Genomic DNA, 25,981 nt, shown 5'->3' with positions numbered 1-25,981 from the left:
AAGTAAACGAAGCGCAGTCCAAGTACCGAGTCACCACCTTCTCAGGTGAGTGCATAGTTACTTTCAGCTTACACATAGATATGAAGTATTTTATATAAATTACGTGCTGTGTGTGTATATTATCTGTATACTTGCTATCTATGCTGGATGAACGTTTTATACATGTTTTCAATGATTTAAACTGTATATGTATTTTATATCTACAAAATGTGTTGGGTAAAACATGGGTAGATGTATTAGTTGCTGTGTGATAAAATGAAATAATGAGATGCGTCGTTATAGATGTTCTTGATGATCTAGTCATCTAGCGGAGTGTAGATTACGACCACGGACTATTCTAGACAGTCCAGTGGAACACTAGCAGGCTCGCAACCTGTAGGTGTTTATTCGAACTGTGTGTTTAACCGAACTGTGTGTTTGTTCGAACTGTGTGTTTATTCGAACTGTGTGAACTGTGTGCTCACCAGATATACTCCATCCCAATGATAGTCCTTTGACTAGGTCCCTTGTGTTAGATGTTTTAGGGACGTAATGTGAGGATAACGGGAATGGGTAATTGGGTTGATTGTTTGATGTTTAAAAAAATAATAATTATATTATTGTGGGTTGAAAACCCTATGTACTCACCAGGTTTCCCAACCTGACCCACTCGGTTTATTTATATCACAGGTGTTGATACGAAGTCACTTTACACTGAGAGATTTAAAGAGATGTAGATCACTAGTGTAAATAAATGTAAGTTCTGTTTATGCTTATGTTTCTGTATTAACGATGACATCCCAAACATTTTGAAATGAATAAAATACATTCCTTCGAAAATGTTTTAATAACGTATTTTTCGTGTTTTTCTGGGAACAAATTCCGCAACCTTTTTATAAAATGAAGTACTCTGATTTTTATAAAGCATAAACAAAATCGGTCTTTTCTGGCCGTGATTTTGGGGATGTCACAAGGATTCACGTCGTGAATCCCTTAGGATTCACGTCGAGAGTTCATTTCGGCTGGTCAAGATCGGTCAAGGCAGAACTAGAATCGGGCCAAAAATTTTGTTGGGGTTTATTTCTATGTTAAATTTAACCACAATCCAGCAACATGCAAGTACTATATCATGAATGTTAGGGCACATATGAACAATTTACTAATTACCAAACCCTAGCCCCTAAATGCAACTATTAAAGCAAAATTATCCATGAAAACATAAGAAATCATTACCTTAGATTGCTGATTACATAAGCAAAAAGGGAGTAGAAGTTGGATTTATCCAAAATTGGTAAGATAGGGGGACCAAAAGACATCCTCACTTCGTGGGGAAATAAACAAAGTGGCTAGGTCAAAGGAATTTGTTGCTCATTTGTAGTCCCGTGTGTTTTCAAAATTCATGTCGTGAATTCATCAGGATTCACGTCTTGAGTTTAGTGGGCTGACAAATTGGGCCATTCAATTAAATAATAAATTGAATGGGGCATGTATTGGGCTAACAAATAAAATCCTGTAAGTGTTACTTAACTCACGTCGTGAATAATGTCTGGAGTGTAAATTCTTAATAAATCCTCAATTTTATTACTATATTTCTAAATCTATTATCACTTAATTTTAGGGACCCCACACTCATTGTTATAGTATGCATAAAATGATTTAGATGATATGATCAATTTTCCAAAAAACTAAAAAAAACGAAAAGAAAAATCCAAACCAAACTCGAGTTGCCTCCCGAGAAGCGCTTCTTTTTTATGGAGTCGTGATCCGGACTCCGTGCCTCCTACGTTGAGCTGTTAGAGGAGTCCATCACCACCTGGATTTTCTGCTCTTTCCATCTCCTCTTGTACGCTTGAACTTGTCTAATGTACACCTTCTTTGAATTTTCTTTTTTAGCTTTCACTTCATCTACATCGAGCTTGCGTTTGATCCCTTTAGTCTCTAATTTTTCATCATTCTTAGTAAGCTTCATAGGAATCTTTTCTTCCTTCATGACTGAACTCGTCTCCTTGGAAGTAACCTCGTCTTCATCACTCAACAAATCATCGCTTTCCTCACTCACCAAAGTTGTTGGTTTTGTGTAGGCAATGAATTCAACTAAAAATGGGACGGATGCTCTCGGTTTGGTGTGGTTGACTTGTTGAATAGTCTTGATTTCTTCCTTCATGAGCTTCTCTAATTCTTCAAGTTCATTATCTTCATCAATATTGAACACCTCACCATTAACATCCTCTCTTTGAAACCAATCTTGTACTCCAAAATCTTCCTTATCATCACCAACCCTCAATGTAAGCTTGGATTCACGAACATCAACTAAAGCTCTAGCTGTATTTAGTAGAGGGCGACCAAGAATTATTGGGACATTTACATCCTCCTTCGTATCCATAATCACAAAGTCAACTGGGAAAACAAATTTCCCAATTTTAACAAGGATGCCTTCTATGATTCCCCTTGGGTGCGTCACCGAACGATTGGCCATGTGGATGGTCATCTTTGTAGCCTTCATTTTCTGAATATTCAGCTTTTGATAGAATGAATATGGCATCAAATTTATGCTAGCCCCAGAATCGGCTAAAGCATAAGTCTTCAAATTGTTACCAAACTCACATGGAAGAGTGAGGCGTCCAAGATCTCCCATTTTCTTAGGTATTTCTCCCATTACAATTCTTGAGCTCCGCTCATTAAGAATGACCTTAGAATTCTTCTTCCACTGCTGACGAGTGTCTATAAGATCTCGAAGGAACTTTGCATACTCTGGAATTTTAGATAGTGAATCGATAAAAGGGGTATTAATATGAATACCCTTTACTTGCTTGATAAACTCTAGATGTTCCCTTTCCATTGGACTGAGATTAGCTCGAGACGGGAATGGTAAAGGCGGTTGATAAATCGGAACAGTTACAGAAATTTTCTGTTCAGACTGAGCCCACGACGTGAATCTGGTACTTCAGCAACATCTTTGTTTTTGAGCTTCAACTTCTTTGGCTTTGGTTTGGATTGCCTTGGCTCCTCCTCTAGTGCTTTTAAGAACTCATAGATTGCCTCTTCTTCAGTCTCGATCATCATAACATGGGATTGAACATTCTTTTCGGGAAATTGTGAGGATAATTTGTTGCTCACCAAAGTAGTTAGTTGACCAACTTGGACTTCTAGATTATGGATTGATGCTTGATGATTTCTTAATGAGGCTCGCTGGTCAATCATCATTTTGTGTTTTTCTTTCATCATGTTCATGTGTTCCTTTACCACTGCATCAGTATCATCATGCCTTTTCTCGGAAGCCTCCATAAATCGGGTCAAAATATTTTCCAAGTCTACTTTCTTCTCGGCTGGCGGTTGCTCTTTTTCATAGAAGCCTCAGTCTGTCTGCTTATATTTCTCTTCCTTTTCCTTCTTGTACTCATCGTACAGCAGCCACTCCTTCTTGGGTTTTCTCCAATCCTCATCATACTTGTCCCCCACTCGAATAACAAACTTGAGCCTTTTTATACCTGTTATCATCTAAGCTACAATCCTTGGTCAAATGTAGACCATTACATCTTTCGTATCTAATTCTTATATCATGTATCGATTGATCCATTTTTGTCATCCTCATGTCCATTGTATCAAGCATGGCCATCACAGCAACCATGTCTGCAAAATTTTCAACCCCCTTTCCTTTTACTCCCTCACTTATTGGATTATGATACCCATGGGAATGCTTCACAAATTCTTCAACTAATTTTTTTAACCTCCCCCGGATTTTTCTTGGTATGTGGTCCTAGGGAATCAAGGAGTTGTCTTGTCATGACATTAATACCATCATAGAAGATAGGCATTTCTTGTTGTATATTGAGGTCATTTTGGGGACAATTTCTTAACAATCCCTTATAGCGCTCACATGCCTCATAAAGTGACTCACCCGGATTTTGCTCAAAATTTTCTATTGCCTTTTTGAGTTTAGCTATCTTGGAAGGTGGGCAAAAATGATCCAAAAACTGCTCGCATATTTGGGCCCATGTAGTGATTGCACCGGGTGGTAGTGCCTTCAGCCAATCTTTAGCAACTCCTTTGAAAGTGACTGGCAGCATCCTTAGCAAGAATGTCTCTCTTGGAACATTTGGAATATTGAAATAATATGCAATGCCATTAACTTCATCCAAATGCTTGAAAGCATCCTCGTGATCTTTTCCAAAAAACAACACATCCCTAAGTGCAGCAAGGATGTGTCATTTCAGTTCGAATGGGGCAGGTGCAGGAATTGCAGGTTGTATTAGGCCAAGACCACCATCGTCTCGAATTCGCTTTTTGTAAGCTCCCATGGACATATCCGCAATATCTGCCATTTCGTTTTCAAACTCGTCTTCGGATTTGCTTCTATGTAATTCAAATTCGGGCTCGGTATCGTATTCGGTATCTTTTGGTTTTGGATCTTGCTCAAAGCTTTCTATCTTGTTTTTGTCCTTTGATGATGAACTCGTCTCTCCTACTTTCTTTCCAGACTTCCTTCCACAAACTAACTTGAGGTCTTTGAAAGATGACTTTTTTGGTGTTTTGCTCACTCTCGCGTCGTTATCCGTTTTCTTATGAAGGGCCGACTCTGGATCTTCAAGTGGTGGAACCAAAGGTGTGTTAGAACCTCTGGTCATGAACTCCTGCAAAATAAACAAAAATAAAAACGTAAAACTGAACAAAAACTAAATAAAAATAGTCTACTGACTGGGCACCACGATGTGGTAATGGTCACCACCTCGTGTTGTCGCAAAAAAACTAACAAAAAAGAAAAACAAAAACTACTGAATTAACGTCGTGAGCTTAAGGCTCACGTCGTGAATCAGGTACCGAAACAAAAACTAAAGCTGGAAAAGTAACTTTTTGCAGGTTTTACCCCGCAAAAAGGATCGATCAATCTAAAGCAAATAAATAAACAATCAAATAAATTGTTCCCCGGCAACGACGCCAAAAACGTGATGCATGCAAATAGCTACATCTAATTTTATATTTATAACCTAACTAACTTAACTAACTAAATTGTACTTAGGCAGTGTACCTAGTCAAATTATAGAATAGTCGGGTAAGTCGGTGTCGATCACAAGGAACGGTTTTGACTAATTAATCTATCTACTCCTAAATTAACCTAATCATTAACAAGAAATGGAATTTATCTAATTTTGAAAGTTTAGATGAACCTAACTCTTTAACACAAATTCAATCAATTACTAAAAATACTCTCATTTAGTTCGAATCCACTTCTTCTTTCTGGTTAGCTAACAATTATGGATTATCAAAGTTGGTTATCTAATTTTATATTATATTAGTAATTTAAGTCTAAATTTACCAATATTTAACTTATTCATGTAAAACTATGCATGGTCACACACAATCAAACACAAAACTAGCTCTGATTATGAATAAGCTATGTAAGATTTATTAGGCAAACATAATTATGGTCATAATATATGCTCTCTAACACAACTAAATTTAATTACTTCAATTACTTACCTAAGATTTGGTTGATCCTAGCTCTAGCAATTTAATATTCACTAAATCACTAGGTGTTAAGTTCATGTATTTTAATTATCACTAAGCTACACAGAACACGAATTCAAGTAACTACAGAATCAAATAGCAGCATGCTAGGAATTAACAATCAAACACAAGCTAAATACCAACTAATCAAATCCATAATAAATTAACTAAACCGTAAGTCGAAGTTTCATCTAGCTAAACAGGAGTAACTAAATTCAGCTACTCATACTCAAAATCAAACTAAAACCAAGCAAAGTAATAGACATGATTAAAGTACCAAACAATTGAACTAATTATGAACTTTCTTCTCCTTTGATGTTGAAACCCGATTTCAGACCTTCTTTTTCTCTGAAAATCGTCTCCTGGAAACCCTTCAATCAGTCAAAAGTCTCCCAAGTCGTAATGCACAAAGATATATATAGTTTTCGATTTTTCAAAGTTCACGTCGTGAATCGATACCTCTCACGACTTCACGACGTGAATACGGGATATACGTGTTTGACAAGGACTCTTCCACCGGGTGCCTATCTTCTAGAATACTCCAACTCACATCGTGAATATGACAATATCATATATGTATGTGTGAATACAACATATTTTGTGGGTTTTTTTTTCTTTTCCCAATCTCCAAGTCTCCAAAGTTCTATGTCTTGACATTTTTAGTCACTTTCTTCGAAAAAACTTCTATTTGGCTGCAAAATATAAATTAAGCTTATAAGTACCATTATTCTATGCAAATAACCAAAATATTAATAAAAATGTAAATAAATATTGCCTAAAAACATGTATAAATATGACAATATCATATATGTATGTATGTATGTATGTATTTTGTGGAACTATTTATGGATCTATATATGTAAATTCAATCTTAATATAAATTTTAGAAAATATTTAAAATATTTATTTTCCATGAAGTAAACAAATTATTAAAATTTGAAATTATTAAATAATTAATATTTGTTTTATATTTATATAAAAATATATAAATAAATAAAAATTGAGGGTTGACGATTTCCAAGTTAAGGATGACTAGGAGAGTACAAAATAAAATGGTAAGTTACACCAATCGTCCCTCATGCATGTGCCAGAAAGTACATTTAGTCTCAATTTTTAAAAATTAACTCAGACAGTCCCTCGTATCGTTAAATGGTGTATGTTTCGTCCGTCACAAACATAAAATGACTATCTTGTCATTTTCATTTTCTTTTTCATTTATTTTTCATTTGTGTAGAATTTATCTACTATTTTTTAATTATAACTTTTAGAAAATAAAATTTACCTTTAAATTAGATCCAACCTCTCCGGTTATTAACCACCTCCTACTACCAGTCACTTCTGACCACCAGCCACCTTCGGCCACCTGTCACCTCCGGCCACAACCCAACTCTGGCAAAAACCACCATTCATCTCCAAAATAAAAAAGAAAAGTGGAATTAAACCCTAAAATCATACCCAAATCCATACACTTGATCTACAAATTAGTTAAACGAATAAAGGGGGTGAGAGGATATGAGGAAAATTGTGGTTGGATGCAAACTCTTCAACCCCTTATCCTACCACTGCCATGAAACCCGCAACTTCGGCTGGTTTCTCACCCAAACTCGTTTGAACATAAATCGTTTCAATAAGGAGAGTTGATTTGATCTATTCAAACGTCGTTCTTCTTCCACTAGATGTTGTCGTTCCCCTCCTTCTCCTTCTTCTCTGTCTCGAAACCCCAGGAGGGACGATTTGTAAGATGATGGTGTAGATATGAGACATTGGTGCAAAGATGACGATCCTCTGGCTCTCTCCAATACACTGGTACGATGGTTTTCAGGTGCTAGGGTTCAGGTGAAGAGGTGGCGATGATGGATTACAAGTAACGATCAACATTTTCAAGTGGGGATGACGATATTGGAAATGGTTTAAGATGTTGATGGATGTAGAGAGAAGGTTAATCGGAGGTTAGGGACGGTGATGGGCATAGCCACCTGAGGGAGTTGTCACCGGAGGGAGTAGTTGTTGGTGATGGTTTAAGGAGAGTAGCTTTGGGTTTCTTGGAAGACGTTAGAGATGAGAGGAAGAGAGATATCATTAAATGGGACGATTAGGTTGGTGGGAAGGTGGGGTAGGGGGCTTTTTTTTTTCTTTTTTAAATTACTAATAATATTGATAACATTAAATTTGTTGGAAAATAAACACACAAATGGCATTATAGTCATTTTAGATTCGATATGGACTGAAACTGCAACAAAATCATTTGTTAGAGACGAAGCGTGCAACTCTTAGTCAAACGTGTAACGGTCCGAGTTAATTTTTAAAAATAGAAATTGAACGTGCTTTCTGACACTTACACGGTGGACGGTTGATGTAATTTACCCAAAATAAAATAATAGACAAAACTTCAAAAATGATCCCTGTGGTTTCCGAAAATATCAAGTTTAGTCCCTAATTTCAAAAAACTTCACGGATCGTTCCTGTGGTTTCAAAACTTTTAACATTTGGTCCTTCTGGCTCACTCCGTTAAATTTTGGCCGTTAAGTAAAGGGCATTTCTGTCTTTTCACTACCACAGGGACTATTTATGAAGTTTTGCCTTATTTATAATATATATATATATATATATATATATATATATATTAAAGGTCTCTCTCTCTCTCTCTCTATCTCTCTCATACACCCAACTTTATCTTTCTCCCTCGCCTCATAAATCATTGAATCCACCTCTCCATTGCAAACGAAAGTTGCCGTTTGCTCCCACCACCACCACCATCGGATGCTACTGGACAAGGTAAATGATTTTCTGACCCTACCCCGATCAAAGCCAACAGATCCACCGATATCCTTCCTGTCAGCAACCCCAAATCAAATTTAAGGAAAAGAACCCTTACACCTCCATTTTTCCGGCAACACCACAACTACCACCGATTATCACCTCCCATCCATTTCCTCCCTATTTAGCCTCTCCCGTATTCTCCATCTCATCACTAACCACATACAATTTTTCCAAACCTAAATCCTCAGATGCGGAGATTGAACCGATATGGATGGGGAACTCACCGGCTTTGCAACAAGTACAACAACGGAGTTGAACCTGAGATAAGGCATGGAAGATAACAGACATTCCGACTAAACATAATATTGACTTGTAATTCCTAAATATCCCATCGCCAATCAAAGTAAGAATTGCAAATTCATAAACATAAATCGGACATAACAACCCGAAAATTAATCGTAAGATGAAGACTAACTGGGGTGAAATTATTAGAAGGTATTGGTGCCATGTCTAGTAACCCACGATCGTCTTTGATAAGCTGCCAATTATTCCATGATCGACTTTATCGGATACCAAATTAAAGGATGATACCTTCAGTCAGAGTCGAGATCTGGTTTGCCCGGAGAAGGATCGATTGAGCGGTGATCTTTATGTCTTGAGGTACTGGGCAGTGGTCAATGGGTCAATGGGTAGTAACCACTACTTATGACAACCGAACGAACCAAAGGAGGTTTTGTGGCGATTTTTTTGATCAATAATGGCAGGTAGTGTTAGTGATTCAGAAAAGGGTGAAGCGCATATACCCTTCTCTCTCTCTCTCACACACACACACACACAGAGAAAGAGAGAGAAAGAGAGAGAGAGAGAGAGAGAGAGAGACCTTTAATATTATATATATATATATATATATATATATATATATATATATATATATATATATATATATATATATATATATATATATAAGGCAAAACTTCATAAATAGTTCCTGTGGTAGTGAAAAGATAGAAATACCATTTACTTAATGGCCAAAATTTAACATAGTGAGCCGGAAGGACCAAATGCTAAAAGTTTTGAAACCATAGGGACGATCCGTGAGGTTTTTTGAACTTAAGGACTAAAATTGATATTTTCGAAAACCATAGGGACCATTTTTGAAGTTTTGTCAAAATAATACTTGGTAAGGCATGTGGAAGATATGATGGATAACCTATTGACCCATGTTCAAATCGTGTAGGGCTGACAATTCTCGACACGACACGCGACACGACCCACGACACGACACGAAATAAATGGGTTTGGGTTGAGTTTTTCAACCCGCCAACCCGCTAACCCACCAACCCGCCAACCCGTTTATTAAACGAGTCATATATGGGTTTCTCAAAAAATAAACGGGTTGACCCGCCAACCCGTTTATATTCTCAATAAAAAAATTATTTTATTTTTAAATTTATTTATGTATCAAGTATTAATATTTAATAAGTATTATATAATATATACCATTGATTCATAGACCATTTGACTGTTTTGACATTTTGACTCGTGGTAGATGGTCTAAGGTCGTAAGTTGTAACCTATAAGGCTATGTCTGTAACATGTTTCTTTGAATGTTTTTAATTTTCATTTGGATGTTTAAAACTTAAATGTCTAAAATTCGGACCCATGAATCCAAATCTGGCCCACGAACTCACCAATATGTGAACCTGTATAAATAAATGGGTTGGTGGATCATATATGAGTTTATGTTCCAAACCCGCCAACCCATGACTTGCCAACTCGTGACCTGTATATTTAAATGGGTTGGCATATTTTGACCCGCCAACCCACGACACGCCAACCCGAACACGACACGATTGTCAGGCCTAAAATCGTGGCACCACTCAGCCTTTGTGGCCATAGAGGTTCGCCTGCAGTGACTTCAGGGCATGAGACAAAGCTTTATGTTTGCAGCGAGGGATTAGTCGGTACGCGAAAGCTGGCCCGGAAACCCTCGTTAGGAAAGTTCCCTTTCCAAAAAAAAAAATAATAATAATAAGAAAAAATGACACCTTTTAATCCAATCGAGATTGAGCTATTCCTAGCCGTTACCAAACTTTTATGTTAGTTGTCCATCGGTGGTCATGCCGGATATTAATGGGTTGTTGTGTATATTATTTATATCAATGTAACAATGTTAATGAAGATTAAATCTTCTAAAAAAATCCCAATTTAATTACAGTCACCAGCAAAGAACTTACAGTTTTACAAGAACTTGTAAAAAGTCACTTGGACAATGACAAGACATTGTTAGAATTTCTATGAAGTGTTGTGGGTAAAGCATTAACTTCTTTGTTTCCCCACCACATATTTGCAAGTGGAAAGCTGCCCCATTCTAATTTCTGGCACCGGCAGTTGCAATGAACCAACTGCCACTGAAAATTTTGACCAATCACAGAATGACAAGTCAGTATCCTAAATACACAAGATCCAACACACCAACAGCTAAAAAGATCATGGTGTAAAGACCTTTGGTTAGAACAAACCAAATGTTTTGGGTCCCATCTCTGATAAATCCAATCATCTAGAAAAGATTGCAAAATCTAAAATATGAGAATACAGTATCGTTTATTTTGTATTTTCACAACAATAATGAAAAAGTTAAGCGTTGAAAATAGAAGACCAAAAGTGAGCCTTTCTTTTTTTAAGATTTAAGATGCCTTTTTTTTTTTTTAGATTTTGTTCTTATGAAAGTATATTATTGAAACCGTCGTGCTTGACATTTTCTTTGGTTTAAAATTGTTGTTTTTGATGAAGAACAATAATTGGTTATCAAAAAGTCAAAGTATCATGGTTTCAACACGAGGGTGTGTAGGAAGGATCCCTCACTTTTTGTCTGTCACATCAATATTTACTTTGCTTTTCTTTCCCTCACCGAAACCCAAGATGTGTATGAGAATGATCCCACTCTTTTTTATTTTTTCTAAAAAATATATTTTATACAAATGTTATACTCATTTTATAGGAAATTAAAAATCATGAACTTTGATATATATATATATATATATATATATATATATATATATATATATATATATATATATATATAATAATTTTTTAGTAGGTATATAATCTAATAAATATTAAAAAACTATAAAAAAAAAAAAGTCAAATCAATCAAACAGGAGAGATAATGCGGGTCTCTATCCCCTACTCTCTTACCGCACCTCCTTTCCCGCAAGGACGATGCGGCGTTCCAATGTGCGGGAACTTCTCCCGCAGTGCTCCTTCCTACCTTACAATATAATAACTTAAGCATATGATCTGATTTACATAACCAAATTGTTATAAGAAACAAACCACCTTTTTGTGGACCTATATATAAAAAGTTATAATCACCAAAATGACAGTTTTAAAATGACGGTTTTCCATAAGATGTGGCGTGAAACATGAATTACATGTTGGTGATTTTATATCACTAATGTTATTTAAGTGTAATGGGTTAATTTGTTGATCAATATTATTTTGATAATTATTGAACAAATCGGTATGGTATGGAGTGCACATTTGTTTAATTTTACCATTGTTGAAAGTATATATTGCTATTTAGGGGCGAAGCCCCTAAACTGACGGGGGTCTGGTGGCAGCGCCCCTGGGAGCGGGGTCCAAGGGGCAGAGCCCCTAGCTAGGATAAATCCGGATTTTTGATAAATGTACCCAGTTTTGTGATCCATATTCTAGACCCAGATTTAAGGTTGTTTATGACCGTTTGTAGACAGTTTTAAGACACAAAACTGTCATGTGGTAGTTTTAAAACAGGAAGTTTTTTCTATTATATGATCATATCCGAATCTGTAGTTGGTACACTTCTTCTTCATATCATCAAAACATTATCTCTTCTGTTTTCTCACAATTATGAGTCTTATCCGATTAAAAATTTGGAGTACCACCCAAATACTTTAATCTGAAAGTGAAAACCATAATTCTCAGAATTTCCAAGCTTTTTCCGTACTGCATTTCTAACATTACAAAATCCAGGAAAAGGTATCTTCGAAAAAATGTTTAGATGTTCATGGAAATATATGATATTTTTTGTAAACAGGTTGAATCTTCAATAACAATATATATGTTCATGCAAACTGACCTAAATTTGACATGTTCAGTTCACATTCATGATATTTAGCATTTTTCAACATGCCATAAGTCAGAAACTGTATATCAGATAAATGGCCAAAATTCATCTCATTTGTCATTGTCCATTCCCCCAAAATTGAAATCTCAAAAGTTACTCCATCCCTCATTCAAAATGACCTTTAAAACAAGAAAAAAGGAACCCCAGAAAATGGGAAATCTAACTACAAGTTACTTTTTCTTTTGTCTTTTCCTTCAAACATGAAACTAAAATGGTAATTCATGTCTACTTAAGGTACCAAAAAGATCGATTTAAAACTTGGCACTTTCCATAAATGAATCAATCATAATTCACATGCATCTCTAGTCCTCTTGTCCGACCAGGTGCCCCTCCTTTCATCAAAGATAAATCAAGCACAATCCTGCAATCATCAAATATACTTCACAATAAATTAAAACTTATTACAATAAAAATATTTTCAAATTGCCTGCAAAAATATAAATATACACATACTCCTGTTCAGCATTCTTTATGATGATCTTTTCGCTGACTTTGGTCAACGTGAAGTCCACAGGCAAGTCAAACACCTTACTTGCTGTATTCAACAATGTAACAACACCTCATCAAAACCATTTTAATTTTTTACATAAAGCGACTGAAAATCACAATAACTTTACCTGTTTTTGGGGTAACGTTCATGCTTTCACTAATACCCAAAAGATCCTACAAAATAACCTTTGTCAGATTCTACAACAATATCACAAATATCATAAAGGGCTCAAATGTCTTTTCACCTTAAGTCGTTCATAGCAAGCTTCAAGATCATCATTCACCAAGATATGATCAAAAAGACCTGGAGATTTTCCTTGTTCAAGCTCAGCCTTAGCATTTCTAAGTCTTTTCTGGATTTGTTCTTCGGTTTCTGTTCCTCTGTTGACCAAATCAAGAAACCTTTTAGTCAATTTACTTTTTTACCCCTAATACCAAGAATAAAGTACGTTGATAAAGATTAAATCTCAAAACCTTGCACGAAGACGATTCTCAAGCTCCTCAAATGAAGGAGGGCGAACAAAAATAAAAACAGCTTCAAGAGAACTCGCCCTCACAGATCTTGCTCCTTGAACATCAATATCAAGAATACATCTCTACAAATATAAAAATTCACTAATTATTATATTCCTATTTTCAAGATGAAATGTTTGCAGAAATACTACTGAGTACTGAGTACTGACCTTTCCAGCATCAGCAACAACATCAACAGATTCAATGCTAGTTCCATAAAGATTGCCATGGACTGCAGCAAATTCAAGAAATCTTCCGGATTTGATCTCTTCTTCCATAACACTTCGTTTTGTGAAATGATAATGCTCTCCGTTTATCTCCTTTTCTCTTGCTAAACGGGTTGTGTGGCTAACAGAAAACCCAAACATTGTTGGAAAATCTTTCATGAGCTTGTTAATTAAGGTGCCCTTGCCTACACCAGATGGGCCACTGATCACCACAGGTTGCTCGGAATTACCGATAACGCCCTTGCTCCATGCAACTACTTCGGTCTCACATTTCATCTTTTGGTCACGAATGAATTGTGTGTCCACCTTTAAAATGGAAATGAAAATGAAATAACGGGTGAAAATTTGGAGTAAATGTACATACTTTTTGATGAATTTGATTATTTGAAGAAACACCCACCTCGAGGAACCAAACGCATTCGTTGGATTTGGAATTGGTTTTGATGATCAAGATTCTGTCTTCGTTCAAAACGACAGATGAGTGTCCTTTTAGGGACTTTGGTTTTGTCCCTAGAATAGTTGGAATCACCCTGTAAGTGACAAAAGAAAAAGATCTTTTAGGTTTACGAAAAACAAGATCTTCATCGCTAACAGAATAAAAAAGTAGGAAGACTCACCATTCGCCTGTAGAGTTGTTGAAGACACGAACTCCACTTGATGTCGGATCATCAGTGCCATTAATGACATACTGGATACGAAATTGAAATCGTGTTTATAATGGGAGAAGGTTTTAAGAAGAGGAATGGAATAGAATTGATTTAATATCATACTGTTTTGCTTCCGATAACAGTGGCTGTTTCGAAGCCTTTGAGTTTCAGATCAAATCTGTCTGAAAAACTCTTTTGCATGTCATCAACAATGAAAGCCGGGGCTTCTCCCTAATTTCCAAAACAAAACATAAAAGAACAAAGTTAGAGCAAATCAGCATTGGATTTTGTTAAAACGTCGTTACGAAGATTTCACTCACCATTAAACAAGTTCTTCAACAGACTAAGGATTCAACCTGAAGAAAACAATTACCGATTAATTAAAATAGATCAATGTGCGAATCGTGTATTGAATGTTGGAAAGATTGATGTAAACATCAAAACCCAAAACCCAGAACCATGGATTTACGAAACCCTAAAATGAAATGAACCGAGAAATACTAGAAATACAAGCATTGAACAGGGTAATTGAAGAGAATACAGAAACAACCGACAAAACAACGACTCTGTTTTCGTTAAAAAAATATAAAGAACTCATGCATACAAAACAGATATTTTCAAGAACCCACCAAAAATTAACTCGAATTAGATGAAGAAACCGCAGATTTGAATGAGATTACCTGAAGGAGAGCGATATTAATAGGATTAACAAAATCTGACGAACGAAAGCGGGTCAATAAAGGAGCAAAATTTGAGTGATCTTGTATCCGAAGTATTGAAGACGCGAGATCCCTTAATTAAAGAGAAGGTAACTTAGGGTTAGAAAAGTGAAGATGGCGGAGGAAAGAAGTGACGATGTAAGAACAGAACGTAGACAGCCATATTTGTAGAGAGAGGAAAAGGGTGTTTGAAGGAGAGAAGGGAGATCGTTCTTTGGTCGCATTCGGTTCAAGAACCTTGCATACCGACCCTCTTTTATTTCTTATTATTATTCTTTTTCCCCTTTTCTACTTGAGAAATTAGATCTCTATGATCCAAAATAAAAATCAGCTTTTCTTTTCATCTTAGAAATCTAGATTTACGTATTTGTCTTTTAATAAATTTATCATAAAATACTTATGTATTTGTCTTTTAATAAAGAGATTAATTAATATTTGTGAAAAATATAAAATATTTCTAGGCGGTTATAATATTTTATGAGGTGGTGGACAAAGAAGATTCTTTGGTGGCCCTTGGAAAAGGTTATGTGTAGAGGAGCGCCTGAGCGGTGTCGGGTAGGCCACCATGTGAAGAGGGCGATACTAGCTAGGGCCTAGTAGGGCACTTACTCTTTTCCTTGATTGTTGCTTAATTTATGTAATCTTTTTCATTTTAGTCACATTAATAAACATAAAAATAAAATACGAATAATCATCAATATTATTTGTTAGTCCATTTGTTTCGAATGAACTTTTCTTATTAGTTGCTTTGATTACAAACGTATTAATAGAGCACAAGTAACATACAACAAGCAAAATATATATTCTTTATTTTAACACCAAATATTTAATAAAATCACCGACCAAATATCATTAGTTGCATTTTTGGTTGGTGATATTCGATATTAAAATAGTGACAAGTGGTGTTGCGTTGCCACGTTTACAAACTTTGATAACCGATAATTAAATAAAGGCAATATACAATTGGTAATTATGAAGGCAATCCTAATAAGCAATACAATCAATATATGCAAATTCTAACTTCTATCTAGTTTCTTAATCAAAATAATAGAACATGTATACCGCAATCAAGTCAAATGAGAGAGAGAGAGCTTTGTATATAAATGATACGTAACGGTGATTTCAATGGTTTATGGCAACAATTACAATGTGTGGGTTGATGCCTCTCGATATTACGATCACGAAAAAAGAACATTTCTATTGGAAGTTGTGTTTTTTTTTTGTTGATTTAGATAGATTGCACTGCAACACTATTTATATTCTCTATTTTAACACTAGATATTTAATAAATCACCGACCAAATATCATTAATTGCATTTTTGGTTGGTGATATTCGATATTAAAATAGTGACAAGTGGTGTTGTGTTGCCACGTTTACAAAATTTGATGACCGATAATTAAATAAAGACAATGTACAGTTGGTAGTTACGATGGCAACATTATGAGTCTTTTTTCCAACAGTAAGGTTTATTTGTTTTTTCGAAACGAAAATTTATGAATTCTGCAGACTACCTTTGCAACCCTCTACAATAGTAGAGGTGGACCAAATAGTTGCAGTTTGTAATTAAAAGAGTTTTTTGTTTTTTAACATTTGTAGGCTCCTGCAGTAAACTGAAATTTAAATAAACTGATTTTATAAACTGGAAATAGTTCTTAACACCGAAATTTTAATAATACTAGTCTTAAGCATCAAAAAAATACTAAAAAAATATCTAAAAAATAAGATTTCTAAAAAGATATAAAAGAAGCTAGTAGTTTTTTTCTAGAAAAAACAAATTTTAAAGAACAATGTAAAAAGAAAATAATAATAAAAAAATTAAAAATATTGCAAACAATGTCTACAAAATTCGTAAAAAAATCATACATGTTAAAAAAGATGCAACCGAAACTAAAAATACTATTAAAAGAAATGGTAAAAAAATATTAAAAATCATTTTTTTTAAAAAGAAATCAAGTTATGAAAAATCGCGGAAACCGTATAAAGAAATTGTATCAATCCGTTAATCAACGTTTAAAAAAAAACAAAATTTAAAAAACTTCAAGTTATACCAAATTCTAAAAAAAAAAAATCACTTGGAAAAAATGAAAGCTAAAAATGTTAGAAGAGAAAAGTCAAATGTTGCACAATGCAGATTTTGCACAGGGGTTTTGTAGCTGAACTCCACGTCAGCATGGGGGGGGGGGGGGGGGGGAGAAGCTCATAAGAAGAAGAAAGGGGTGGTTTGCCGAGCCGTGAGAAGGAAGGAGGATGATGGGAGGAAGAAGAAAAGATACTCGACATTTGGTCACCGAATTGTCGAGCCGAGATCGGCATGCCGAGGGCTCTGAATGGTGCCCGCTGAGGTCGTCAGGCTCTTTCCCGAGTCCACTCTGAGCAGCCTTATAGTATTTGTTATATTATCGATAAATCTTGATCTTCTTAATCAAGATTTATAACTAATTTATCATATAAAATATCATAACGCAAAATCCTAATAAGCAATTCAATCAATATATGCAAATTCTAACTTCTATCTAGTTTGTTAATCATAATAATAAAGCATGCATGTCGCACTCAAGTCAAATGAGAGAGAGAGAGAGAGTTGTATATAAATGATATGTAACGGTGATACCGATGATTTATGGCAACAATTGCAATGTGTGTGTTGATGCTTCAAGGTATTACGATCACAGAAGAAAGCACATTTGTATTGGATGTTGTTTTTTGTTGATTTTGAAAGATTCCACTATGACACTATTTATATTCTCTATTTTAACACCAGATATTTAATAAAATCACCGACTACAAACTTTGATAACCGATAATTAAATTGTGACAAGTGGTGTTGTGTTGCCACGTTTACAAACTTTGATAACCGATAATTAAATAAAGACAATATACGGTTGGGAAGTACATACGGTTGGTAATTATGAATGCTACATTATGAAGTCTGCAAACTACATCTGCAACCCACTACAGTAGAAGAGGTAGACCAAATAGTTGCAGGTTTTAATAAGAAGTTTATTTGTTTTTTAACATCTGCATGTTCGCAGTAAATTGAAATTTAAATAAATCAGCTTTACAAACTAAAAATAGTTCTCAACACTGAAATTTTAATAATTCTAATCTTAAGCATTGAAAGAATACTAAAAAGAACATGTAAAAAACAAAAATATAAAATTTCTAAAAAAAAATCTTAAAAGATGTTAAAGAAGCTATTAGTTTTTTTCTAGAAAAAACTAATTTTAAATAACAAAGGAAAAAGAAAATAATAAAAAAAAAATTAAAAAATATTGCAAACAATGTCTACAAAATTCGTAAAAGAATCACACATGTTAAAAAAGATGCAATGAAACTGAAAATATTGTTAAAAGAAACGGCAAAAAAAATTAAAAAAAAATCAATTTTTTAAGAAAAATCAAGTTATAAAAAATTTGTGGAAACTATAAAAAGAAATGTATCAAATCCGTAATTCAACGTTTTAAAAAAATCAAAGTTTTAAAAAAATCAAGTTATACCAAATTTCTAAAAAAAAATCACTTGGAAAAAAATAAAATCTAAAGAGGTTTGAAAAGAAAAGTCAAGTGTTGCACCGCGCAGAGCACACACAGAGGTTTTGTCGCCTAAAACCTTCCAAAAAACAAACTGTTATAAGATGGAAAGTGTTGCGTGTGTGACGCGCCACATAGCAAAATGTAAGTTGCAAATAAGTGGATCTTATGCAATATCAATCCTAATTGCTTAAAGAATGTGGAATGTTAAATAAACAATGATTCAAGAACACAAAATAGCTTCAAATGCACAAAATTCTATTATCAATAAACCACCAGGTACATAAGAACTCAAACAACTAATGAAAAAAAACTATTAACCCCTATACGGTTGAATACATACATACATACACACATACATACATATATATATATATATATATATATATATATATATATATATATATATATATATATATATATATATATGGTATTATGTTAATGGGCTTTCTATGTTTTCGGTTGTAAGGATCGAAATCACTTTGGTGATTTCGGTCAAGATGGGTTTAGGCTTTTGTGGTGTTGTATATATATATATATATATATATATATATATATATATATATATATATATATATATATATATATATATATATATATATATATATATATATATATATATATATATCATGTACAACACCACAAAAGCCTAAAGCCATCTTGACCGAAATCACCAAAGTGATTTCGGTCCTTACAACCGAAAACATAGAAAGCCCATTAACATAATACTATTTTAAGCCCAAAAACAATAAACATTATGAGCCTAACATAAACCACTAAAATATGACCCAACAATCTCCTCATTGGTTTATTGCTGGCTGCTTTTACAACTTGTGTACAAGATGAACATCAGACTGATCAAATGCCTCGGCCCACAGCTTCTTGTCAATTATAGTGGCAACCATTCCAGTGAAAGCTTTGCCAACAGCTTCAAATAATTCATTTTCTACAACAAGTTGAAAATGTGTCAAAGTATGAATATCACGTTCTCCAAATTTCAACAAATCTTTGGGATCAACAATGCGATACGGGCCCTTCTTTGGCTTGATCACTGCCGGCGCGGTTACCTCATCATTAACCTAAAATTGCATTGAGTCTAAAGTGCCTTCTGGTAAACATCTGGGAAGCTGAATCCTTTTAGCTTGCTTTGTGGGTGGCCACATAACATTCACCATGGTTTTATTAGTGTGAGGATCAATGACATCCTTAGCCTTTTTCGTGAGCAATGAAGCAGTCTTCATGCCTTTAAATTTATTTTTAGCTTGATCCTCAAGAAACCTCTTAAAATCCTAGGCCGCGGAGTCATTGGTTGGATTGTTGAAAGGAGCGTGAATAACTTCATCAATATCAACTTTTGTCCAGGACATAAAGTCAACTGGCTTGTCATAATACTCAATTTGATTGCTCTTTCGCTTCACAATCCACATTTTCTTGTCAGCATCATATCCCCACATCAAAATGCAGAGCGATCTCTATACTTGTCAGTAAATTTCTTCTCAATCTCCCTAAAAAACATTTCAGGGTGATCACATGGAGCATTCTGATCTGAATGCTTCATCACCAGCATCTTCCCTTTCAGCTGCTCAATTCGGGCTTGCATCTCTCTTCGTTCTTGAGCAGAAGACGGACCAAAAGATAAAAAAGTGTCAAGATTTGAATTTGGAGCCGGTCTTACAACCCTTTTGTAACACTCGGTTCCTGGTACGTATTTAAATTCAAGTAATTTCATGTTTTGCTCTGGGACTTGGCGAGTTGGAGGCCCAAATCATCGAGTAGACTCGATTTTTGACCGGGTGGTTTAGTGACCCACTCGACGATTCGGGATACTGACTCGATGAGTAGGACTGTCTAGATGAAACCCTAATATTTAGGGTTTGCACCCTATTTAAACAACTTATCTCTTCCCAAACCAGCCTCCATCGTCCCTCTCACTTCCAGAAGACCCTAACTCGAAACCCTAGCCATTTATTGAGTGTTCTTGAGCTTTGTGGTGCCATTTTTGTGTGTTTGAAGTTTAAGGAAGAGAAGGAAGCTTGAGAGATCAAGAGGAAGCAAGAAGATCCAGAGGTTTGGGCACATTTCCAGCTCATTTGAGGTATAAAGCTGAAACCTTGACCATCTAACTCTTAGATCTCTAGTTAGGGCTCATTTCTACCCTTTTCCTAAGCTTTGTAAGGCCATATTCGGGATTGGGTGTGTATCATGGAATTACACTTCGAATCTGGAACCATTAAGGGTTCCTATGGCATAAAGGTGTCAACTTTATGGCCATGGGAAGCCCATGCATCTTATAAACCTATTTTCTTGGCTTTTTGAGCCAAATACCCCATGCATGGACACCAAGTTTGTGACTTTACGTACAATATGGACCCTAGGAGGTCAAATCTATGGTTTAGATGCTTTGAGACCCACTGAAATCGACTGTATAGTTTTAGACAAAGAGAGACTCGACGAGTCGGGTCGTATTTCCATCAAATCCTTCCATTGATGGACGAGATGCTAAGATAGAAGAACCCTCAGTCTTCTAGGCTCATTAGGGATCTAGAAATCATGGAACCCGGCGAGGGTATGAGCGGACTCAGAGATTTCAAGGCAATGTACCAACCGTATGAAGACAGACTTGACGATTTCAAGGAGAACTCGGCGAGTTATAAACTAAGCACCTCCATACGGATGAAGGTGAACTCGACGTGTCAGTTGAAGAAGGTCCCGATGTTTTGTTGAAGGCGAACTCGTCAAGCTCTTGCTAGACTCGACGAGTAGGGAGGAGTTAGTGAACCAACTCGGCGAGTCTAGTTAACCAGACGTTGACTTTGACCAAGTTTTTGACCTTGACTTTGACTTGGACCTAAGTTGACCCTCATAAGGGTTATGAGTATGAAATGGTAATGTAGAAAGGATGTTGTGTAGGGATCGAGTAGTCGAGAAGAGTTGAATTACACACCGAGGACAGTGCAGATACTACACGACATCGAGGTGAGTTACCTTCCAATAGAGGTGGGTTTACAGCCACAACGCCGGCCCACCAGCAGGGAATGTCTTTAGATGATTGTCTTTAAGATAATTGTCTAGGTTTGCTACTACTTGATATGCTCTATGTGCCAGTATGATATGTTATATGTGATAGTGGTAGTAGGAGGGGAATAGTCCCCCAATTCGGTCGTTAGGACCGAAGGGTTGGTCGAACACCCCATATATGTCTGATAGCATGATTATGATATGTTATTATGTGATAGTGGTAGGGGTGAAACAGTCCCCATGGCCGTTGAGATAGACCGGAGGGTAGGCAGGCACCCTTGAATCGCCTGACACAGGCAGGTCAGCACCCCAAAATGGTTTGACATGGGTAGGTTGGGTACCCCAGAATTGCACGGAAACATATATGGTTGTATGGTATGTGGTATGATGGGGGAACTCACTAATCTTTGTGCTTACAGTTTTCAGTTTTGGTTTTAGGTACCTCTTCGTCGAAGGGGAAGGAGCCGTCAGGGTAGCAGCGCATCGCACACACATGATTCCAAATTTGAGATTTCTGGGATTGTACACCGACATTATTATTATTTATGATTTTTGAGACATGTAACTATGGTTTATGAATTAATATGACATCGGTAATGTTTTCCTCAAACTAACTTTATAAGCAATATAATTAAAACAAAAATTTTTGGTCTCGATTTTGGGATGTTACACCTTTCACTTGTAGGTTGAGAAGGTGGATTGACTGGATCAGAACTAGAAGCGGAAATCCTTTCGCCTTTAGCGCTTAAAGATTGAAAATCATCACCAAACTTCTGATGTAAATGTTGTTTCAGGTCAAATAAATATAGCAGTTAGACCACCAAGATTTGCTTGAAGTTCTGAAATCTTTGCATCTTTAACAGAGTTCTCCTGTTCAAGGTTAGAAACTCTCACATCCAAAATACCAATAAGTATGTCCTTCTCAATGGACTCCTGCTTGAAAAACACAATCTCTTGTTTGAGCTCAGAGACATTTTGATGAGAGTCTTCATCACCTCCTTGCCTGGAGCCAATAGATATTCCTTTTCCTTTGGATTGAGAAATGAAGTATTGATAAGCAAGTAACTTGGCTAGTTTGACAGATGCAACATCGTACTATGGAGGTGGTGGGACAGAAGAGCTTCCCGAAGAAAATGTTTCCTCATTATCCATTTGGCTTTGAACATCTTGATGAACCCGAGATGGTTCAATAATTAGACTTTGAACATTTTGAATAACTTGAGAAGGATTTGAAATTGGACTTTGAATATCATGAATAACTTGAGTGGGCTCAACAATCTTAGAAGGTTTTTGTACTGGTTCAGTAGAAAGCACTCCCAGCCTTGGATCCTTACATTTTTTACTTTTGTGGCAGCAGGGAGGCTTTTGAATTGTCTTTATCACTCCCAGATGGATACCCAAAAGTAATATAAACTGCTTTGGGAGGCTTCCTTGTAGTTGACTGTAATTTGTCAATAAGAGCTTCCATATGTTTGGGCGTAGGATTGTTTTGTTGCTTAAAAATGTTGATTTCCTCTTTTGTCTCAGCTGGAGAAATCACAACCTCATTGACTGACTCCTTTGACGGTACAAACATACGGAAATCTATACCATCGTTATCACTATCACTCTCATCATCATCATCATCATCATCATCATCTTCAGAAACTTCAAATGAAGAACTAAGATTTGGTCTTGATGGCACCGCATGTTCTTTGGCCACCACAGAAGTTTGAGCACTTGAAGTTTGAACATCTTCAGTCTCTGCAAATTTTCCAAATTTCACCATCTCTTTTAATCCTTAATAGACGAGTTTTGTAGATTATCTTGATTGCTTCATGAGTCCAAAGGTGCTAGGACCCAAGGCTTTCATATCTAAGGTGTCAGATGACCTCTCAATTTGGGGATATTTTTCATTGAAGATCATTTGAAAGAACCTGGGATACATTAAGAACTGATCCTTCTTCATCCCCATTCATACTCCAATTGTTCTTCCCTGTCTTCTTAGAAAATTGCTTAACCCTAAACATAGCCATAGCAATTTGCCAGGTGATATCCATCTCTTCCACATATTCTGGATGAATTTGATCAAGATCTGCAAATGAGATTTGAGGAGGTAAGTCTCTTGCCAAGAAAGCATTATAACAGTTCACAAGGCCAGAAGCTAATGCCATGTTTTCTTCAGCTTCTTATTTATCTCAGAGCGGGATACTGAGATTCCTACTCATTTCAGTATTGAGAGTGATGAATCGCTGCAGTTAGGCTTCAAGAGTTTCTCCAAGGACGTGGTTGAACATATTGAACCTTTGGCGGAGCAGATCATGTCTTCTCTGTTTCGTATCATCGTTTTCCTCGTAAACTTCTATCAAGGCTTCCCAAAGATCCTTTGCATAACCATATTCCCTGAATCCTTGAGCAATGTCAGGGGACAATGCTATGGTCAAAGTTGCAAGCGCCTTTTCTTATTCCTCAACCTTCTCAGAGTCTTCATTAGTGTAATTCTCCACAAGTTTGTCAATTACTTTACCATTTTCCAGTGTTGTGGTAATTTTAAGCGGACCTTTAAGAATGCTTCTCCATATCTTAAAATCTTTCATCTTAATGTAATTTTCAATCCTACACTTCCATTCTCGAAACCCATCAGCTGATAAAAGACGTGGAATTCTTGTAGTGGTTCCCATAATTGAATCTAGTTCTTGATGTAAGGCATTATGTTGAGGTTCCATTTTAATTGATTAAAATTAAATGTGTCCAAAACGTCAAGGAATATCACACCGAAAACTTAGAAAGTCAACATATGAGGTTGACCGAAAATAGTAGATTTCGTTGACCGTAAACTAGGAAAGTCAACAGATGAGTTGACCGAAAACTCCAAGAATTTGTCGACTGTTAAGTAGGAAAGTCAACAGGTGAGTTGACCGAAAACTCCAAGAATTTGTCGACCGTAAACTCCAAAACTTAATCAGTTAACCACCAAAAACCTTGATTAGTTATTTTAAGAATATATCAATATCCCGTAAATCTCGTGATTTAAATGATGATAGTCTAAATCTAATCCCAAAAAATCAGAAGAAAATATCCAGAGTCCCAATGAACACGAAGAACACCAAGAGCAATTTCACGAACAACAGAAAAATTTATCAATTTAACCAAAGGCTTCGGTTAAATCAATACTTCAAAAACAAGAAGGTTTTAAACCCAAAGTCCTTGAATCAATTGATACCCTCCTTGCTCTAATACCAATTGTAAGGCCCAAATCAGTAGATCTTATGCAATATCAATCCTAATTGCTTAAAGAATGTGGAATGTTAAATATGCAATGATTCAAGAACACAAAATAGCTTCAAATGCACACAATTCTATTATCAATAAAACACCAGGTACAAAAGATCTCAAGGCAACCGTGAACAAACCAATGAAAAAAAGAACTATTAACCCCTATACGGCTTAATACACACACACACACACACACACATATATATATATATATATATATATATATATATATATATATATATATATATATATATATATATTAATATACCATGTACAACACCACAAAGCCCAAAACCATCATGACCGAAATCACTCCTTACAACTGATGTAATATACACGTTTAATTATCATGTTTTGTAATGAATAATATTATGAAATATTATATGAAATTTGAGTATTGATTTCTAACAGATACTTTTTAGTAGAAATGAAGTAAAACTATGTTTAGATAAACTCGGAAAATATTAGAAGTCTTATGAGCTTCTAATCAAATGTCAAATATTGAAATTTCATGAAAATATAAAATTTGAAACAAGTAAAATTTTATTAGTTAAAGTTGTAAAGAATCTCGTTGGAAACATTTAGGCGAAAACCTCATCGAAATCCGAGTTATAACGAAGAAATTATGACCAAACGAAGATCCGCGACAAAACCGGAAAACGCTATTTAGTGTAAAAAGTGATTTTTTTGACAAACTACTTTTTAGCCTTAGTGATCTAAATGAAAGTCGTAGTACTCGTTAAGCCGAGAATTTTCATAAAAAGAACGTCCAAATCTGACTTCGTATGACGAAGTTATGATTTTTCTAAGTTTCTGTATAGTAGTAGACAGCTAACAACTCGAAATAAAGATCAACTGATTTTTAGCCGACGCAACCTAAATGAGAATTGAAGGTCTCATCATTAGTAGTACAACGGTAAAAAAGACAGACAAAAACGGATATCGGATGAAGAAGTTATAAATTTTTAACGGATTTTCTTGACTTGGTCTGTTAAAAATAATAATGTTAAAAATAAAGTCAAAATTAGCCGACAGAGTCTAAACAAAAGCTGTAGAGCATAATTTCATCTACGCGTGTATATAAAGAACGTCAAAAACGGAGCTCGTATACGAAAGTTATGGATTTTTAAAGTTCGTGGCACAAAATTCGAGAAAAACCCAAAATCTGAG

At 35.5% G+C, this 25,981-nt stretch overlaps 1 protein-coding gene and 1 non-coding gene across 3 annotated transcripts; one reads left to right on the top strand and one right to left on the bottom strand.

The window, feature by feature from the left end:
• Positions 1–3,810: 3,810 nt before the first annotated feature.
• Positions 3,811–3,917, top strand: LOC145013492 (small nucleolar RNA R71). Its single transcript, XR_013665048.1, has one exon. It is a non-coding gene; the product is annotated as a small nucleolar RNA R71 (small nucleolar RNA).
• Positions 3,918–12,447: 8,530 nt separating this feature from the next.
• On the bottom strand, positions 12,448–15,286 carry LOC145011002 (guanylate kinase 2-like). 2 transcript variants are annotated; one of them, XM_078969607.1, is made up of 11 exons: positions 14,969–15,286; positions 14,609–14,644; positions 14,412–14,519; positions 14,259–14,329; positions 14,042–14,171; positions 13,585–13,947; positions 13,376–13,497; positions 13,147–13,282; positions 13,030–13,075; positions 12,866–12,947; positions 12,448–12,791 (listed from the first exon to the last, which is right to left on the bottom strand). In XM_078969607.1, the coding sequence occupies exons 2-11, from the start codon at positions 14,609–14,611 to the stop codon at positions 12,692–12,694; spliced, it is 1,161 nt and encodes a 386-aa protein (XP_078825733.1). In that variant the 5' UTR covers positions 14,612–14,644; positions 14,969–15,286; the 3' UTR covers positions 12,448–12,691. The 2 variants fall into 2 exon arrangements, with proteins under 2 accessions (XP_078825733.1, XP_078825734.1); XM_078969608.1 differs by having other exon boundaries at positions 12,448–12,773; positions 14,969–15,280.
• Between the last annotated feature and the right edge of the window lie 10,695 nt (positions 15,287–25,981).

Source organism: Lactuca saligna, chromosome 8 (assembly GCF_052625555.1).
Source record: "Lactuca saligna cultivar CGN05327 chromosome 8, ASM5262555v1, whole genome shotgun sequence".
Lineage (NCBI taxonomy): Eukaryota > Viridiplantae > Streptophyta > Magnoliopsida > Asterales > Asteraceae > Lactuca > Lactuca saligna.
The sequence above is the reverse complement of the archived record's forward strand: the minus strand, read 5'-3'. Positions and strand labels throughout refer to the sequence as shown.

Coding starts and splice junctions, on each gene's coding strand:
- LOC145011002 (XM_078969607.1), bottom strand. Junction 14,330..14,411: donor CTGTTATCGGAAGCAAAACA/GTATGATATTAA, acceptor TTTCGTATCCAG/TATGTCATTAATGGCACTGA. Junction 13,948..14,041: donor AATGCGTTTGGTTCCTCGAG/GTGGGTGTTTCT, acceptor TCCATTTTAAAG/GTGGACACACAATTCATTCG.